General features: G+C 39.9%; 1 protein-coding gene and 2 long non-coding RNA genes across 11 annotated transcripts in view; 1 reads left to right on the top strand and 2 right to left on the bottom strand.

The window, feature by feature from the left end:
• The window catches only part of LOC107263570 (MAP kinase-interacting serine/threonine-protein kinase 1), a 47,812-nt gene that overhangs the window by 16,071 nt on the left and 11,196 nt on the right, over positions 1–20,545 (top strand). The window contains exons 2-3 of one of the 3 annotated variants that reach the window (XM_015730909.2): positions 4,586–4,682; positions 18,211–18,345. In XM_015730909.2, the coding sequence (XP_015586395.1) occupies positions 4,586–4,682; positions 18,211–18,345 (232 nt within the window). Of the gene's footprint in view, positions 1–4,585; positions 4,683–11,643; positions 12,606–18,210; positions 18,346–18,432; positions 18,584–20,545 lie in introns of those variants that run through there. The other 2 variants (XM_015730910.2, XM_015730911.2) reach the window with 2 other exon arrangements.
• On the bottom strand, positions 7,064–11,445 carry LOC107263572. Of its 6 annotated transcripts, none has more exons than XR_003058569.1 (4): positions 10,918–11,445; positions 9,044–10,846; positions 7,439–8,818; positions 7,064–7,231 (listed from the first exon to the last, which is right to left on the bottom strand). It is a non-coding gene; the product is annotated as an uncharacterized LOC107263572 (long non-coding RNA). The 6 variants fall into 6 exon arrangements; XR_003058570.1 differs by lacking the exon at positions 7,064–7,231 and having other exon boundaries at positions 7,295–8,818; positions 9,044–10,003; positions 10,320–10,846; XR_001536712.2 differs by lacking the exon at positions 7,064–7,231 and having other exon boundaries at positions 7,295–8,818; positions 9,044–9,477; positions 9,559–10,846.
• On the bottom strand, positions 12,612–18,196 carry LOC107263573. Of its 2 annotated transcripts, none has more exons than XR_003058573.1 (3): positions 17,252–18,196; positions 13,534–17,186; positions 12,612–13,442 (listed from the first exon to the last, which is right to left on the bottom strand). It is a non-coding gene; the product is annotated as an uncharacterized LOC107263573 (long non-coding RNA). The 2 variants fall into 2 exon arrangements; XR_003058572.1 differs by having other exon boundaries at positions 13,534–16,802; positions 16,888–18,196.

Below are 20,545 nucleotides of genomic sequence, written 5' to 3' on the forward strand. Positions count from 1 at the left end.
CCACCCATTCGTGGTAGTGCCTTGGACTATGTAAGAAGCAGGAACATCGTCACTGTCCTCCTCGACGTGTACTGCTGGTCGTGGCGCATATTACAAGCTGTTACTCAAGCTGGGTCACTCAAGTTCATTGGCTCTTCTTCAGCCGATCTGCGAACCTAGATTCTCATGGGTGATATTCGAGAATCGGTAGGCTTGTCGCTTCTTACGAAACAATGCGGACGATTTGTTTTGATGATATGCGTTTTATAGCACCTGTGTGTCACGGGTTATCGGTACAATTTATTTACGCGTATTTTTACGTACATGACTTTTTTCTGGGTATCGTGGAATCCGAATTTCAAAATTCGATTATTTTTGCATAGTCTGCATACTTTTGGTCTTGGGTATGTCGTACCTTTGGTTTTTTTAAATTTCAAAAAATATCACTGACAGGGGTATAAAATTCAATTGCATTGCGGTTTATCGTTGATCAATCAGATGTACGTATATAACTGCTAATGTCAGTTAACGATATTATGTCAAGATATTATCTAGAGCCAGACTATTATTGAAATTCCGAGAAAACTCGAGTAATTGTTATCTATGGTAAACACGGGAGAGACCATTGATTTCTTCATTGGTATTTTGTACTTTTTATCAACATCGTTTTTATACGTCGACATTCTCAACAGTTACTAATTCCTCTTCCAAGTCTGATCATACAATACATTTACCCGTGACACCTACGAGTGTCTCTCTTTCATGAAATAGTGCATAGAAAAAAAGTCCATGAGGTATTCCAGAATTATAAGAAATAAATAAAAAATATTTCGAGTCACTCAAAAATGCATTTCTGGTTTTTCTCGAAGGCCAATTTTTTTCTACCCAAACCCATGATATCGTTACTCTTGACTTACTTTGTTCAACGAACGAAAAAATTGATTCGCTACACTCGATGCAGCTTAACGTCGACCAAGGCAAAGAGATATAGAAGAAAAAAAATTTCATTTTACCAACGTTTCGAGCCAAGATTTACCACGAGTACATAAAAAAAATGAATTATTTTTCTCCGATAAATAATAACAGTAATAGGGAAAATCAGTGGCACCGTTTTTCTTTATAATCGATAATCGTTCCGATATCGATTGTGACAATGGATCTGTCTGATTGTTTGCACCAAAGTGCAATCGCGATAATGACTTATGATGACGTGTCTCGGAATATGTCACGTTAAGAATTGGTTTTCAGATAAAACGATAAACATACTTCCACTGTATACACAATGGCCAGAGACCTCATAGGCGTTACCGAGTATCCAACTAAAACGTTGTGTCTACAAAAAGTTGTTAGTTTTGTCACTCGGCGCTGGTAAATACAAACATGGCGACCGATCAATTATACTTTCCTGAAACACCAGAGATATTCAACATTACGTGCATTAGCCACTGCCTCGAAATTATTAGATAACGTTATCACGTATCTCGAATAATTTGAGAATTATTGCTTCAAAGGCCTTAATCCCTGTTGTGTCTTCTTACGATAATACGAATTCTTATTTATTATCCTCGCATACCGGTATACACGAGTATTATGTGATATCTTCTGCATATATACATATATATTTAATCGTCAGATATGTAATATCGTAGATACGTAGAAAATAATTGTATATCTGTTTTTAGTGCGATCTCCAACAGTGTATACAGGAACGATTTGTAATTCTAGTATGATAACAATGTCTCCTTCCCACTCCCCACTCTCGCCGTTCAGACTCTCGTTATTTTATTTTCGAGATTCGGTCGCGTCGCAAAATCAGCACGTGGCTCGCTCAATCTGTCGAAGGTCGTCGAATTCGCAAAAACCTCCTACTCTCCATCTCTCTCTATCTCACTCCTACTTCCGCTCCATCGAACCCATCCAATATAGTAGAAGAAGCAATACCAGCGTGTTACCTATAAGGACTCGCAGGTTATAGGATTTTCTTTTTATTCTATTCACAATACACTTCCATTCTCTCCGACGGTGGACTTGTTTCTGGCTCTGCGCGCTATGACACGTGCGCTCAAAGGTTAGGTGGAAGAGTCAGATTTGAAATTTATCTGAAATATTCATGTGGTCGCGGCATACCTGTAGACGTCTTTCGACAGCTAGAGCGTAAATGGTACGCTCGACTGACCTTCGAATAATAATACTTGCCTGGGATCAGCATATTGCCGATTCCGATCGGATATGTCATGTCCGTACAGTAGTTTAAGGGTACTGTAATCTTGACGCGTGGGTGGCGAGTCCCCTGCGTGTCCCGTGCGTGAACCCCTCCGTGCGCGAGGGTGGGAGACACGTGCCGAGAATTCAGGGTCGACCAAGTTGAAATAATCCGAGGGAACAAAAAATAAATATTGCCAATTCTTAAAGCACGCTTGAGCATCGTGGCGCTTAGGTATATCGTTTATTTTCGGGATACATGCGTATAGTCAATCTCTTGATCGCAGTTCCATTCTGCGTAGCTCATTAACGTACAAACGATACTCGGGGAGTCAAAGGAGCGTATACAAAAAGAGACTATATAGGACGTAATAACGCGAGAGAGATGCCATGATGAAATTTGTGTTTTTGTCAGGACGTGACGATCGACTGGAAATAAATGAAATTAATTATGTAATAATATAACGAATCTACATCAAGGCCTCTCTTATTTTTCTCTGCCTGACAATCAGACGTTATTTCGAAGCTTCTTTTTATACCTACCGTCTTTCATTGTTATCGATAGCGATCGATTTCAAAAGTAGGTACGTCGGTCATGTGGATCTTCTTTTTTTTTTTGTGATTTCTTTCGTAATATAATTTTTATAATATAACGTACCGTTTGCTCAGAGGCCAGTAGGTCTAGTTTTATTAATTATTAGAAAGCATTACCTAACTATATCCTTACTCCAGGTTGAATAATTCCTGTCACTCGTGGAATCTCATGCGCTCGAGTACATCAGTGAAATTCTTGTATATGTATGTTTTCGTTTATTTTTTTCCTCGTAGTTTTTTCAACAGATATTCGTAAAAATAGTTAGTATATGTATATGTGTGTAAAAGCATTCAAAATATTAAGATTCATATCGCGTAATTCTTTTAACGTGATGCGGTCATGTATCCAATTATAATCTATAACTTCATGTTCGATTATTGATAAAGAATCACACATGCCAGTATGTATAATCATACAAATAACTCAAGAAACCACATGATTGATTTGTCCCTGATAGATTTCTAATAAAAGGAGATACGTTTTCGCACATTGCCAACATCTATTATATTTATTTTTATTTTTATGAAACTTATATATATATACAATTTGTCAAAGCAAAAACAGCTTCGATTGTTTATCGTTTCTAGGAAATTCATCACAAATCGAATTCTTCGTAGTAATAAAAATTCTTATTAACAATCGATATTGTCAAATTTTTCCAGGTTTATCGTATAATCGATATGTCCTCTCGCTATCGCACGACATCAATACCCAATAGTTTCGTAAAATATCAGCCGTTATTGTACGATCTTTTTTTTTTGTATTTTTTTATTAACCCAAAAATGTCATATCTACAAAATCATTACACTCATCGTGATATTACCTAATATATACTGAATAAATGTCATGTTTTTTAAGATAGGAAACTATATATATATATATATATATATATATATATATATATATATATATATATATATATATATATATATATTCATTGGGCACATTATTTCGTGAATTTACACAACTGTTTTTCATCTTAAAACACGTCAGGCCAGATCTCATCGAAATGCATACGTGCCACTCAGCTTGTAGACCAACAATATATACTTCGCTTTGGCAAATATAATTCTAGCTTTGTATACACGGTTTGATACGCAGATACATACAATACACGTGACTATTCGAATGATACCATTTACGCAATATCATTTTAAGACGTGGATTACATTGGCACGGTCATTTACGTTGGTATGGCAATCCGTGTTTCTTTTTGTCTTTCTTTTCCAATTGTTCCATATTTATCATATGTTTGTCTTAGCTATATCTATACATATGGAATCAAGCTTTCTTGAACCAAGTCGATTTTTCTACGTGGGACAATTTCTACATAATTTTGTATATCGTGGACATTCCTTCGACAAGAAGAAATGCAACTCAGTTCTAAATTTGGATTAATTAGTATATGAAATATTCGACCCCGGATATCAGATCGTGCTAGGTTATCATTTTTATTTAATGAACACTTAATGGATAACGTGTTAACGTAACTGGTATGGAAGAATAATTTCTTCAGTGAGTAATTATATTTGCAAGATTCCTTTCTTACAATTGTTTTTGAAATCACTCTTTATTGTGATAGTATCGTATCTGTTAAAGGTCTGACATTTCACGTGTCAATCACTTATGCGATAACATAATTCTGACAATGATAACAAAATATAACGATATATGATATCCAAGTGTTACGTATGGTCAGAAGATTTGAATTGGTCTTGGAACCACGAAATTCGTTGAAATTTTTATTCGATTTTCGAAAAATTGTTTATCTATGTATTATATGTAACGTATATGTGTTTTCCTTCGCAGGAGGGCGACGTATCGTTATCAGGTGTGGGAGATGAAGAAGCCGGGATAATACTGGAAAACGGATCCGGAAGTGGTGACTCGGCCTCGACGTCGCCTAGTGAGTATCCAGACGATCATAAAATTATGTATTAAATAGATAAAATTAGTAGAAACATATCGGAATCAGAATTTCTGTATCTATATTTTGTAGTACTGAATTGATAATAATTTTTTTGTCAGATGCGTATTGATTTTAATGAAGTTTTAAACGGTCCACAAGTCACGACCTATTTATACGTACATATATGGAATACCATAAATAATACTTATATTTAGTACTACGATATTGTATAATAGAAATTTAAAAAAAAACATACGTTTGCAAAACTTTTTACAAAATTAAGAAATTTCTTACTATCAATTGTTTCAAACTACTCGAAATGGATAAAAGTGACGGATCACTCTTCCACGTTGTTTCGCCATTAGTATAGCGTGCTCTGTACGCTAGTACCATTAAGGTTACTAGTATACGTTTATTCAGCGAGAAGTCGACATAACGAGACGACAGTCATTTGCAAGAGGTTACTGCCGTTCAAGAGAGCGAGTCCGAACCTCTCTCTTTGATAATGTGGGTTACGAATGTGCTTTCGCGAGCCAAGTGTCACCGACCTGCAAATTTCTAACCGTTAATCGGCATTTGTTTACCAAATAGTATACAAGCTCTAGAAACAGACACGTACGTTATAGTCCAGTCGGAATAGCCGAAATTTGGACCGACTTCTATTCAAAGACCCCACCACAGCGCCAATTTTTTCGGAGTTTGTTCGGACCTATAGGAACATGCCCTCAAGTTTTCGTAAAAATCCTATTTGCATTGTAACAAATAATAATTATTAAAAATTAAAAAGTCCATTTTTTTGTTACAATGCAACTAGGATTTTTACGAAAACTTGAGAGCATGTTCGTATAGGTCCGAACAACCTCCGAAAAAATTGGCGCTGTGCTGGGGTCTTTGAATAGGTCGCATGTCTATTCCGACTGCACTGTTAGTGAAATGCTCGATCGATGGTGTTTATAGAAAACTTTGACAGTTACACTAAAATCTATAGTCCGTCCACGTGTTAATGCGTTTTTTCTTTTGACAGGTGGAAAATAAATAATCTTGTATCAGGTCGAACGTGGCTGCGCATACAATTTTTATTACAAAGCACGCACGTGCATAATTTCAAATTGAAATATATTTCAATTTTCATAAAACACGTATGTCCTTTGCTGAGGATTGCGTCATTTGCGTAGTGTCAAAAAAACATCGTACTCGAGGACCGAGTACAGATTGGTATCAATGAAATGGAATCGATAGTAGGTAATAACGGCTGTAGTTGCAGTTTAGGATCGTACTAGGCAAGAATCATTATCTAATCGGATAAATCGTTATTGGATACGATTAATTAATATCGTCGAAATTTCGAGATTAAATAGCGATCCTTTTAGGTCGTTGACAGTTCTAATTTTATTTCACCAACCGAAACAAGGTAGAGCCCGGTTTACTTTCGCAATGATAATGCTAGATATCTATGTACGTGTATAATATCCGAAGAGACTATAGGAGAGATGCGATTGGTCAGGATCAAATCGCACCTCTCCTCTCCTCTCCGAATATTCCGTCCAGTGGGAAGGTACCTCCTTTTATAATTGCAGAAACGATGAATCACAGCGTCAAGACTTTGACGTCTCGCAAAGTCGATGTACTTTCGAAGGAATTGCTCGTTGACAGGTCGTACGAGCGTTATTAGTCACGCTTGTAATCTAGTAACGCAATTACATAAGCGCCTTGCGGTAGAAATGCAGACTAAAAAGCTGATGACACAGCGTGAGCGACGGTGACTCTCGAGTTCGGCAGGTTCCGTGAGACTTCGGATACCTTCGTGGGGTAGACATAATAGCCTAAAAGTTTTTGGACTTAACCTGAAAATCTTGTAATACATTTACGGTTACTTTCTGCATTGCATTACGTAACGGTCGCTTATTGATTTACTTAATCGATTGATCTTGGAAGATTTGAGTCTACGGTTATAAAGATAAGAGGTTAGGCTGGTTTCTTTTGGCGATGCTTGGATAAAATGATCAAGGACTGACGTCACTTTTCAATTAGTACATCCGAGTGGAGCTGATGGGGAGTCTAAGAGTGGATTATATTGTGCAAATAATTTATCTCGAGAGTCTCTGAGACCGAATTACATCAGGACTGAAACGCGATTATGGAGTGGAGGAGTAAATGAAGAGAGAGAGAAAGAGAAAAAGATAACGTTCAGATACAGGAGCTGTAACGTATCACAGAGAGATCTTAGAAGTAGGGAGTCAAGAAGGAGATTGGCTTTTGAAGAGGGAGAAGGAGATGGCTTTTGACGTACATAGTTCTGAGCTGCGCAGTTTTAATTTTAAACGTAAATAAGAATATTTGCAGTCCAAGCAGATTAACCGTGTCTACCAGGGCCGCGAGAGTGAACCTAACCTATAGAAGCATACTATTCCCCCCTCTCTCTCTCTCTCTCTCTCTCTTATCCAAGAACAGTGGATCATTTTAAACTACCAGAAGAAATGTTTGGTTGCTCAATTTTCCTCGTTACAAAATTCGCCTCGTTTTATGCCTAGCCAAAAATATTAAACCTTATCCAAGAACAGTGGATCATTTTAAAAGGGCCGCGAGAGTGAACCTAACCTATAGAAGCATACTATTCCCCCCTCTCTCTCTCTCTCTCTCTCTCTTATCCAAGAACAGTGGATCATTTTAAACTACCAGAAGAAATGTTTGGTTGCTCAATTTTCCTCGTTACAAAATTCGCCTCGTTTTATGCCTAGCCAAAAATATTAAACGTAACCTCCTTCGTCCGTACTGCTCGTGATACGTAGGCGCCGCTTCCCTGCCACTGGCTGCCATGTCCGACTACTCTTACCGTACAGATATACATATATTCACCTATAGACACGCAAAACCGGTTCGTGCTGTTATTAGGGACGAGCGAGTGGTCTGCGCGTACTACGCATCGTGCTGCCTTTTAAATTCCCTTAACCTGCTGTCAGCCGGAAAATTTCTCTCAAAAATCCCTTACGCACCCTTTACTTCTTTACCGACAGACAAGTACATAGCATTTTATTAATATTAAAAAAAATTATAGACCGTGACTTTATCGACCGAGTTAAACTGAAATATTCAATCTATTTTTTCAATATACAATAGAACCCCGATTATCCAAGTTGTTTTGAAGCATCCCTAGTTCGGATTAAAAAAATTAAAATAATACAGACTCAATTTTGTTAGTAAATAAAAGCGCATTTTATGTAACTAGATACTACTAACAGCATCTACTACGAACGTGCCACTTTGAACACGTCGCACATGTCTATGCATATCTTCACAAGCTCGCGTAACACGCATTCACGCGAATCGGATGCGAGCTCGAATAATCCGGACTCTACTGTAATTGATAAAAACCAATACCGCCCATTCTATATATATAAATACTTCCCCGATTTTCTTTTACCTCCCGACGGTTCGCCTGTCATGACACAGGGACATTTGTCTTTAGCAATCTCAATGTAAAGACCGTAATCAAATGCTGTGACTTCTAATCATACATTGAATTGTTTAACTGTAGCTTCATTGTCATTCGTGCACAAGTGTACTGAATGGCGTGAGCACGTGTATTATTCATTCAGCTCCAATCGTTACTGTCGATCGGTCGTATACACGCACCGTGGGAAATTCAAAATGTACTTTCGCCAGGATACCTTCAAGGACGCCACGAGCTCCCAGAGGAGTTCAGGGAAGGGCTTCTCTGGCGTGGGTGTGGAGCCTGAGAGAAGCGATAGTGACCAAGAGGTCAGGAGAGAAGGGGTAATGGATTTGTAGAAAGAGATATCGAGAGAGAAGATTAAAGATATTGAGAACTAAATAGCAACTAAGTATGAAACAAGAGGATGACCTAATTTGCAAACTACATTATCACGAGTATTAGATAGACGTGGATATTTATGTCTGTTCTTAAATCATTTTTATCGCACACGACGATATTATGCGATTAGTAATTAGATATCTTTGTGGCTGGAAATTTAAAATAATATTATCAGTACAGCTCGTGGCTCACCGAGCAAAGCATTTTAATTTAATTGGCGCTTGTTTCTTCAGTTGCATGCCATTCTTTTTCATGGAATGTCAGTCCAGAGTCTGGAATACTTGGGGAATGACGGTGTGTCCTTGAAACAAAAGTAAATTGATAACGTCCATTTATTGGTACTGCATCTTTGTGTATCTTTACGTCTCTAATCGTACTTTCCATTACATTAGAAACAATATTGCAGAACATTGACTTGCTATACTGCAGGTCTTATGTATGTGATTGTTGCATTTTTCAAATATGTCTAAACCTTTCAAGAGCACTATATCCATTATACAATTCTAACGACACGTCATGCTCGTACCTGACTTTTATGTACTGTGAATAATAAATCCTCCGAGCACCCGGTACAATGGAGTTCCTTGTGGCTCTTTATCAAGACATCGATGACTGGTGTATTGCAAATCTCGTGAAACCTACGTCTCTGTGTGACGAAAGGTATCTCGCTGATTCGCACTGGTAGAAATCACATTTTTTCTTCTAATCTATCGAAGGCGATCTTGAATTCTGAAGGTTTTGTTTTAGAAGATGAAGAGAGAGAAAAGAAGGCCAGAGAGAGAAGATACGTAAGAAGAATAATTAAATCTTATCGTTGATTACTTTCTTTCCTGTTATCTACGTCGCTCTCTTTTAAGTGTGATAGGCAGTCGGAGGAACTCTTGAATGGACCAGTGTATTGATCGATAAAGAAATGGCCGCAGGTCTGAACTTTCTCGCCATAACCGTGGTGGAGTCCCTCTGGATGTCCAATGCATTGAATTCTAATGGTCGATTCAGGAATTCAAAACGTGTGTGTGACACACGTGTGACACTACCTACCTGTTTAAGTTTCGTTTGCGAATTTTTCATAGTCTTTCGTACGATTGCTAAATAGGTAAATTCTATTCTGCAGCTGGCATCTGACTTACGCGGATGGTCTTGCTGGAGAATAAAATCAGACCGTTTATGGTCGTGGCCTCTTGAAGTCTGAAACCACATAAAACGCGTCGTAATACAATATCGTCAACTATAACCAGCGAGTATAATCGAATGGACTATAGGCGTATTTAAAATGCCTTCTCATTGGTCAAACCGGTCGGGTCATGCGTGCCTTCGAAGCAGAGCTGGCATGGATCTCGATACTGGGTGTCCGTAACAAATTCTCAGTTCCAGCTTCTTGTATCGGTTATACAAACTCGGTCGGTAAGTCGGGTGACCTCCTGTATTCCGTTACATGCAGGTTCGAACAAGAACGTCTTTTGGTTCTTATGGCTATATGTGAATTCTAGGAGCATCAAATTCCTAGACATATTTTATGTTCAACAGTTTGATATAGTAAGTGAATAAAAAACGACCTTTAGTCGATCGGGCATGTAAGAAAGAATCGATAATCATGGACGGAGTGCTTGATCGAATATAATGAATTGTGAAAAGTTTGTCATAAAAGTAATAAGAAATATTTGTAATTAAAGTAGCGCCGTCATGACCCACACAATCGGAATACAATACTTATCTCATTACGGTCATGGTCAAGGTCTCAGGTGTCCTGAAGACTAGCTGTACTGGAAAAGTATACCCGTATTCCAGTTTGAAATATTTACCCAGTTAAATCGTCTTCTTCAAATTATCGTTCTACCGTAAAAGCGCAGCCATCCTAGTTAATCTGTTCGGTTAGGTTGCTAGACGGGTTATTAACCGTATAGCATAACAGTTATAGGATTTTCCTGGCAATAATGATATCTACGACATAATTCACATTGAACGCCAGTGTAAACTGGATAATGCTCCTATGAGAAATTCGCACGTTTTCGTGTATGCTTGGAAAAAGCTTCTTGTATCCATGGCACACAGCGTACATACATATGTATGCCGGGTGCACACGTATTGCGCACAAGCTCGCAACGCCATCATGGACGCCACTTTACTGGCTGCGCCTGTGTCTGAATGTATATAAATACGTACACTGATATATCAACGGAACCGACTCTCTCGCGTGATGTTTATACGTGGCCGGCGGCGTGCTGCGCGCGCATCTATTCCCAAAAACAAAGTACCACGCGACCTGGCGTCACTTCCGTGTACATCTGGCATGACCGGCAAATGCCAGTCGAAATAGACAAGTTTGATACTATAAAAGTATAAGCGGTTACAAAGTCTATTAGCAAAAATATTATGAATTTTATGAAAATTATACGAAACTGCATGAGTAGAAAATATCGTTGATGCGGTGCAGCCGAGTCAGCAGCGAGCGACGAACGTACGAGAGCCTAAAGTGGTTCTCATTTCTCTTTGTTATAAAACACAGTGCACGTTCCTCAAGTCCTCAGTCCACAATTCCTCCATGTAGTATATAAACAGAGGAATGAGTAATTAGTTTCTCTTCTATTATCATTGAGCGGCTTTCAGTTCAAGAATATACATATATGACTAATGTATTACCTCAGTATTATGATTGTTACCATTATCGTAATCGCTTTTATTGATATCTGAACTCTTTTTGTTTGATGAAATTCTTTCCATTTCAAGCATCCAAGAGTAGTATTTTGTTTGTACGTAAATAATCGTGTCACTATCAGAACAGTCATTCGCATATGTATGGTCAGGAAGTCCAAGTATCGTGCTTTACATGTAAATCTACTCCAAGAGACTGTCGAGTGTACCTTAGTGGTCGGAAGTTCCACGTAACTCGGTCATTTTGCATCATCCCTCTCTCATCACTGCGTATAACTCTATCTTTGCATTAGCTTGGAGTTGGCTCCACCTTCTGAGAACCACGGTGCGTACGTGACGCGGCGCGTACTGCAGAGGGCGTCGGCGAAGTCTTTCGATGCGAAGGTTGTGTTGCGGAGGGTTGGGGGACCGGAAGGTGCTATGGTGGAAGGGGAACGAACAAGAGTGGGGAGACGCAAGGGAGCTTAGTAGAAAGGCAGCCATCTTGTTGGGACCAGTCGGAAACCAACTGCCGAGCAGTGAGGGACGGTGAACGAGAGAAGACCAGATGTGCTAACCGAAGGATTTTTAATGTGCTTCCGAGCCCGATCACCGCTACGTGCGAGAGGCTATGCGATAGTGACGGAAAAACGAACACCGAGGGATTTTCACGTACGAAAACACCCAGATAGTCCTGTCGAGATCTTCGCTGTCGAGCCGACGAGGTAGCTTTTCGACGGGAATCTTGGAAAGCGAAGAGTGAGAAGCTGATAGAGGAGTTCAGAGGGGTAGATACTTGAGAAGAGTTGTCTGTCCTGTGTATAGGACAGAGAAAGAAGAAGACCAGGAAGAGGAAGAGGATAGAGCACACAGAGGAAAGGCGGAGCGAAAGAGAAGAATACAGAGAAGTGCAGTGTCAAAGTCTGTGATAGTATTTATTGGAAAGAAGATTTAAAATAACATCAAGATCATAGTCCAAAAAAGAACGTAGCGTGCGCGAAGAGACTAGATAGGCTTTATATATTTATTTATATCTGTGATACCTACGCTGATATATCGTCGATCTATCCCTTTCTGAGAACGATTCGGGTGCGATAGTCAGAGAGAGACAAAGGGAGAGAGCGAGTGTGAGAGAGTGGATAGAGAAATTGAGAGAGCGAGAAAGAGGGAGAGAACTTTGAAGAAAGAAGATCACTCGAAGAAGAATATATCAGTATCTTAGTGGATAGGCGTTTTTTGTATATACGACTGACTCTTTTTTACAATTATTGATACCGGTGCGAAGAGACTAGAAAACAGTAAAGGGGAAAGATTGTTGTGGAGAAAATCGTCTTGAAGCAAAGCTCGCGTTTTTCCCCTGTTACTTTTGACACATTGAACATTTACACTCTTTACGAGGAAGATGGTTGAGAAAATCTTGGAGGAGCATGAGGACGGACGTCAGGATGGTGGAAGAGGTAAGGACAATTATTGTTTTAGGTCCTTGATTTTAGCTTATTTTTGTGTATTTTATCTTTTTACACATTTGTTAGTTTATACCCTTGGTATATTATACATACACAGCGAATAGCACTCACCGCCATTTTACCGGTGGCCGATTCTTGTTGTCAAACAACAAGGAGTCCCGAAAATTAACAAAGGAACTTAATGTCTTCATAAAAATCCGTTAACATTTTACGTGTATTTTTTTTTAATTAAATGTATGAAATCTAATTTTCTCTTTAAAAATATCTTCGATAATTCAAGCGTCATTCTCACCGCTCATAAATTATACATATATATCCCACAGGCTTACACAGTTTTACGATTTAAACAAAAAGCGAAATAATTTCATAAATTTAAAAGTTGGCACGGTAGTGTGAAAGACATTCTGGTAAAAATCATGGGTATAGAATGTTTTAGCAAAACAGCCACATAATTTAAATAGTGTAATGAAAAAATTCTAAAACATCAATTTATTAGTGTACAAGAAAAGAGATCGTCCAAGAAAAGTACTGATTCGTAAAGTCAATCAATTCCTTTGTGTCCTTTAGTAGTATCGAAGCTGCTTCTCATTATCATAGACATTTAGACGGTCACAGACGTAGGCGAGCGATGTCACGAACAAAATTTTGCAATGTTCTTCTTGGCAGCGAGAAGAACGAACGCCTGATTATTTTCGAAAGGGGAAGTGGGTTAGTCGGTTCGACTTGGTGATGCGAGTCCGGCCTCTCTTAGGGCAGCCCAAACTAAAGAACAAAGGCAAAGGGCTCCTCTTGCGCATGTCGCTCCGCAGTCTTAAAGGGACACGTCCGCTTTAAATACACAAAGAAGATCCTGTTAGGGAACTTAATACTAATATATCTAATAGAAACTGGTATAAAAAATATATACATAGATACATACCTAGTTTCATACGAAGTCTTATTCCGTTACTATCAATAATTAATGAAATTGCTGATATTAACTCCTTTTTTGTGCAAATTTCTTAAATAGTTAATGATAATATCATTAGGAAAAGTATGAGTGAGTGATGACGATTTCTCGTTGGTCAGCTGCAAACAATTTCGTTTTCGCCTTCTGCTCTCTCAACGGCTCCCGAAGGTCAACCAGGCCTATGTTCGTTCCACGATACTTGAGAGAGCTATATAAAACGTTATTAATGTTTATACGTACTGAGCGTAACGTACATAACCTCCAAAATGATATTGTACAGTATCAGGTGTATATAAATGAACCCTGGATCACGTTTAACGTTTATGGGCTTGCGAAATTGTGTATAAAAAGTAAAGTTAATGGGTCCTCTATTTGAAGAACATTAAAGGTAACTAGGAAGAAGTCCCTTACGGTTTCCAGATTCCCTCCTGCAGTATAGAGATCGAAATATGCTTGTAGAGAATCTAGAAAGTTTCCACATTGATTAGAAGAAACTATAGTGAGTCAGATACCGAATTAATAGTTCGGATACGTGTGGATAAAATATAAAAAGTGACAACAGTGGCTAAGACGGACGAGTAAAAACGTCGTAATCATATTTTGAGACACAGCATTCGGTCCTTTTCTTTTTTAAATGAAATATTATCGCGCGTGCATATCTCCCGGTAAGATGGCGGCGTTCCTTTTCTGTGCCAGTCATTGAACTCTGCTGAGTGTCCGTTGGTGCCGGCAACAGACGCACGAAAATACATTCGCCTCAAACAAAATTATCGCTCTGCCATCAAAGAGACTCGCCAGAACCAACGGTTCGAATCGACCCATCGACTCTTCCCATCTTGGTTTCCCTTAATTTCTCTGACCATGCATCTCCAGAAATCCACAGCCACCAATTGTAATCCATGTGTACCCCACTGCGTCACTCATGCGTAAACTATTTATCCCTTATACCAGTACCGTTGTCCCCGCTATTACTCAATGGCGACTCTTCCCTTTCTGGGCTTTGTTAATTTCACGTGCGCGCGCATCCCCGTACTAACCATCGCCATGGACAGGTGGTCGGTTCGGTCGATGCGAAACCATGCATAATTTTCTGAAAATTTAGCCACGGAGTAAATACTCCGGACTTCCGTCTTTTCATTCACGGAAGTGACATTTACTTCCTGTTAGGAGTATGACGTAGATATTTTTTGTGTCCTCTAAAACTATCAACGCTTCCTTGTCGTTCCTCTACCCGTAGGTACACAATAGGTTTTCTAACGTCGATCCCTACTCATAAGCGATACGTGAAAGACAATCGTAGAAGTAGAGGCTCATATATAATATAGTCATACATACGCTTGTCAACTCGTCGTTCTCGTTTCGGCTGATTTCTCTTTAACCCACGCTAGGCCAAAGGCAGAGTCGCTTGTCGCCCACTCGCGATTCCAAGAGCGACGGCTTTAACCATACTGGCTAGCATATATATCACCTCGTTAAACATACTATATGTAGCTTTTTAATGGTAACGAAGTCCCCGTCAATGTACCTCTATGAAGTATTAGTATCGTAGAATTACACGTTAAAATAACCATCACACACTGACTTGACAATGGCGGCTTCTTTTTTTAAATCTGGATATAACGGTAATATATGGTTTAATGATGACTCATCATTCACTTTGCGACTGATGCTAATACAAGATTTTTTTAAATTGCATAGATATAAGTCCTTGTCGATGCACAGGTTAAAAATAATCATCCGTCAATATTAACTTGTCGAACTCCTTCCCGATAATCCTGGTAAAATTAAATTATAAGCGATCAGGAATCTTTTATCCGTTTCCGCAAACGGGTACGTGCGCGATCCAGCCTACGAGGGTTTTCACTGTCCTGCGCTGCAGTGCCAATTATATACTTTGGCCGTACACAGTGCGAGTAGCTGGAAAAACTGTGCGAGCGCTATACTGCCGTCCGTCTCTGTGAGATTTATGGAATACAGAAAGAGAGACACATTCGCGAATAAACTTTCTCGCCGTTAAGATCTTGCTCTAGCCTAGGCGACAGCGTGAAAGGGGATAAGCAGAGAGACCGGTTCGTTCGGATCTATTCGCGTATCCATGATCATTCCCCGTCTTCTAGCATAGGTACCACTAATATATTCCCAGCGGGTCGAACTGGCACGTTCAATTACTTGATACGGCTCAATCGGACGGTCTGAGAATTTGCCACGGGGTGTATTCACAGATTCGATTTCCCACAGTAATCCCGTATACGTAAATAGAAATAGCATTCACTTTTGGTTAGGTTTCCTGCAAGTCACGAGATTCGCGGACAGCCAACGAAGCAAATTGACAGGTAGAGACAATACTTTGCCGTACGTCGGGAGCGATATACCTACGGAAAGAAATAATCGAAATAATGTACGCGTAGAATCGCAGGGACGCGGACAGACAGGATTCGTACCAGTCTCATTTTTAGTGAACGTTACGAATAATGGAGAGTGACGTTATCGCTCAACTATGTTGCATGTATGCTATGAAATAGTTTGCGTCAACTGCTATGCAAAGTGACGCCATATTTGTCACCATATGTCGTTCTGTGCTCCGCGCTCGGGTATTACCAGGAACAAAGAAAGAGAGAGAGAGAGAGCGAAACCCCCCTTGCAGAGGGAAAACGAAATTTCTATGGAAGTTTTGAGAGGCTGATGCTTCTGGTACTTTTCCCTTGCCGTTAGGGAACAGCCAACCGCTACCTGCTATATATATGTATATACGTAGCAGAAACACCAGACTCGATACCCTCAGGCGGATATCTTATTGTGTGTATAATATGCATATACCAGATAGTCGATGGTATTGGCTATGTAACTTTGGTCCAAATATTTTACGTTTCTCCCTTGCAGTCTCTGGTAACCCTTCCTGTATATGTATGTATAACAATGCTTTTTCTATGGAGTATTCCAGCCCTGTGAATTTTCGTTTGACGATAGGAAACTTAACCCGTGAATACCGTGCACGGTTGACAGAATTTTTTCGTATTGGTACACATCTTGCCTCTGGAATATGGTACTCGCTGGTATTGATTTAGATGCTATTAGATTCCCTAGATTATCCCTTAGGTAGTCATTGATACAGGATATATTGTAGAGGGAAAGGGGTGTTTGATTCTACGTTGTGCCTCTTGAAAAGCATCGTCCTTTGATGAACAACGATTTATTAAATAGCATAGTGCCTTATTCCAATCCTGATATCCAATTAGCTTCTGTTGAAATAAATATACATGTCAACCATACAACTCGTTGCTTATTAAAAATTGTAAAAAAAATGTTTCTTGATTATTATCTTACATTTTTGTTCGCCGTCCCTTTTGTATGCATTTTTCACGCTTGTGTATACTCGATAGCGACGAACGCGTAAACATGGCCAACACACGACCTGGCGTCATTCTCATTATCCCCATTACCTCATCGGGTCACACGTGTCTGAATATTTAATTGAGATCCAGACAATTGCCTCCAATTACTTCGGTATTGTTGTTTTAATTGGGCGAGAAAAGCTGCGTCGTACGTTAAGTAGATAAAGGGAACCAGAAACCAAGCGCCACTGGGTACGTCCCTGGTGCAATGCACAGAATCAAGATACGGACCTGAAATCCATCATAATTATTGAGTTATTAGTCGATTTTCCCGTACACGATACTTCAGCCGTTACCTTGCATTTCCTCTATGTGAATCTGGCATCGTATTCTTTTTGTTTGTATCAAGCAGGAAACGCAGAGTCAATAATATTGAAATTTCCATATAGCGATAGAAGTAGTGACCTTACCACACGTCATTCCCGCTAAGGTCACATAACAGTTTTCTTGTCAAAGTCTTTGCGCGAGGACGCCCTGTATTTCCGCGCGTACGTACGTGCAATCCGGAACGTTCGCCCTTGGTTCGTCGAGCTCTTCGATTTTCAGCAGGGGTCCTCAACCGACCTTAAAGGTTTTCTCGTTGTAAAATCCATTCTGGACGCCATTTTATACACGTCGGTCCTATCCTCTGTATTGACAGACATAGGGTAGGGAAGCGGCTGGTGTGGGGACAATGTTCGGAGAATCGTAGAGAAGGGTCTAGCCGTTCGGTGGCTCGACGGAAACCGTAATTTCAGTTGTCAGGCCATGTCCATGGAATTTTCCTCTTCTCCGGTATATCGTTCTCTCTTGCGTAGTCCTCTTCAACGTCAGTCTTCAGAAGACCCTGAAGAATGTCAGATAGTCAACTAAATAGAGAAAGACCGGAGTCTTGGAGATTAAACATAGAAATAGACTGGAAAGCAGTGCGATGACTAATTCTAACAGAGTTCTGCGTTTTAATGGCGTATGTCCTACATGACAGCGATAACCTCTTTGTAATTATGAGTTGCATTACAACTTCAGGCTGTTATAAATAAACCCGCCATTAAAAGAGTTCTGTTTATTGAAAAGAACTTTACACGACAAATGCCTGCTTAATGAGCAACTTTAAATGACTCGTTTGACACGTTTTACTCGTTGTTGATAAATGATAAAATTGTTGTCAAATCATGAAGATACTACTGCTAAAAAGCTTATCCAATAATTGTCATACGATTGGTATAATTCGTAGTATGCGTGACACTGCTAAATATAATAAATTTTGTTATTTTAGGTGATGGAGGGTGCAGGGAGGTCGCCTCGACGGGCGAGTCAATGAGCGCAGTGCAGGCGCGGCAGGAAGAGGCGAGACGCAAGAGACGCAGGAAGAAACGTTCCGGCTCGTCCTTGGTTTCGTCTTGTTTCCAAGGTAATTGCGGAAGAAAGTTTTACCATGGAAGACATCTCTGACCCTTGATAATTTAAGGAAATGGAGGAGTGTTATATATATTTGTGTTTGGATATATGCAAACATCCATAACTTTTTCCATTCACGGGATGTGATTAACGATATAAGCTTGGCAACGGTTGGGGCCAGGATTTATTAATGCCGTTGCGATCTTGCATGGTGTTGTGGATACTCTTCACTGATTTACCGAATTCTCGAGGTAGGTGACCGAATTAATAACACGAAGGCACGTGAGATCTAGGGCTATTGATTCCGTGGCTAATAATAGTGAGCAAAGTGCAGTTTAAATGGGCGCGTATCGTGTGGCAGCTGTTTGTAAACACCGGATATCATTACCGGAAGAGCGATTGTATCTAATATCGTTAGTTAACACCTTCAGTGATAATTGTTAGTACATTGTCTTTTTATTTTATTTTCACTTAGCTCTTCTCGCCTTAATCTTTCTCTCCTGTTAAAAGATTATTTGGATATGGATTGAAGTTCTTTACTTATCTCGCTAGTAATAATATTGACGAGTTTCCGTATCGGCCGTATAAATATTGAAATATGAACGTCGCTGTTCTGAACGCGCGACATTTGGTCTTCGTTCGAGAATGTTCTCTAGCGGCAGCTTCGTTGCATCATCCGACTACGTATACAACGGCACGACGAACCGGGTTCGCCAGCGCGTTTACTATAGACAGTGCACTAGGCATATAGCGTTAATGTAGACCGAGGGAGTTCAGTGTCTTCGAGCGTTGCGTCATCTAGCGGTCGATTACTGAAACAACCTTCTCGGAAGTTCTATCTTACCGAGGTTCTCATCGATAGAGAAGAAAGCCAGAGTAGACGAAAGGTCTCTCTACGTTCGTTTTAATGACTATAAGCGACTCGACGAATGTTTTGGACAGTTTACAAAGTGTCACACAAAGGATTATTATTGTTTGATGTACATTATCGTGTGTTTCGAAGTTTCCACGCATTCGAGCAAACTTCTGTTCCTGATGTGTAAGCTTTCGAACGCTTTAATATGGCTTACCCAACGTCCCTCATTATTTCGGTTATTGAAGCATCGAACCCTTCGAGGAACTCAGAAAGGAAAAGGACAACGTTTGTCTCGTGAAAACTCAATCTCCTCTATATTCATATGCGTACTTCTGTTTCCTCCTGCAGCTCGTGACATTTAATAGAAATGGAAAAAGCGAGTCGAGCGTTTAACTGACGCGGACAGGATTGGAAGCACATTATCGGTTTCTGGTTGCTAGGTGACTATGGCGTTGCTAAGCGTTGGCCTTATACGCGGTGTCTGTATATGCGCACACCTGACAGAGAGCCTACAGCCGGAAAGTGGGGGTATGGCCACCGGCGGGTTAGGAACAAGATAGATGTGGAATGGTAGAAGCAGCAGCAGCTCTACCAGGGCAAGCTTACTAGAGGCAGTTGGTCACCCCTTCGACCTTGACATTGAACGTCCTACACGCAGGACACTCTGTTCACGTGATATAACATGGATAGATACTCGCGGCGCGAGACCTGGCAGCGTAACCCATTTAAATTAGATCAATTAGGCGTGTCGTAGTTGCTATGGAAAACGTGGATTGGGGGGGGACCTTGAAATCGGATTACCTTACCGAAGCGCTACGGTAACTTCGATTACCTGGATGACGCTGTAACTTCTTCATGAGGCCACTGTGCAAGAAGTATTTTTAATGACGCCACTTGGTAACAAGGAACGATTTGCCCCCCCGCATGCTCTAGTTATTAGGAAGTCTGCCGACAAATAGGATTTTTGTCTTGATAAATATGGATTCGGGCGGGGCAATGTTTTACGTGCCTCCATTATTCTTCCTGCAACCCGTAATTATTTATTAGAGGAAATAATTTGTGGTCTAATGACAATTTATCCATAAATGTTTAATGGAGATTTTACTGTATCCGGAAATTGAACACTAGAGCACTGTACGATACTTAGAGGCTTTAGTTTATAGTCGTCGACAAGAATTTCATTAGATTCTTTCTTTTATTGTTGTCTTATTAGATGTCGATTCGATTTTTGATTTTTTTTTGTTTCCTGGTATCGATCCCTGCCAGAGAGCGACGTGTCAAGACTTCGTCACGCGATCTAGCACGACCTAGCTGATGTGACTCATCGAAAAATCAGACTGTAGAAGAAAAAAGCAAA

This window comes from Cephus cinctus, unplaced genomic scaffold (assembly GCF_000341935.2).
Source record: "Cephus cinctus unplaced genomic scaffold, Ccin1 Ccin1_scaffold0160, whole genome shotgun sequence".
In the NCBI taxonomy this organism is placed as follows: Eukaryota; Metazoa; Arthropoda; class Insecta; order Hymenoptera; family Cephidae; genus Cephus; species Cephus cinctus.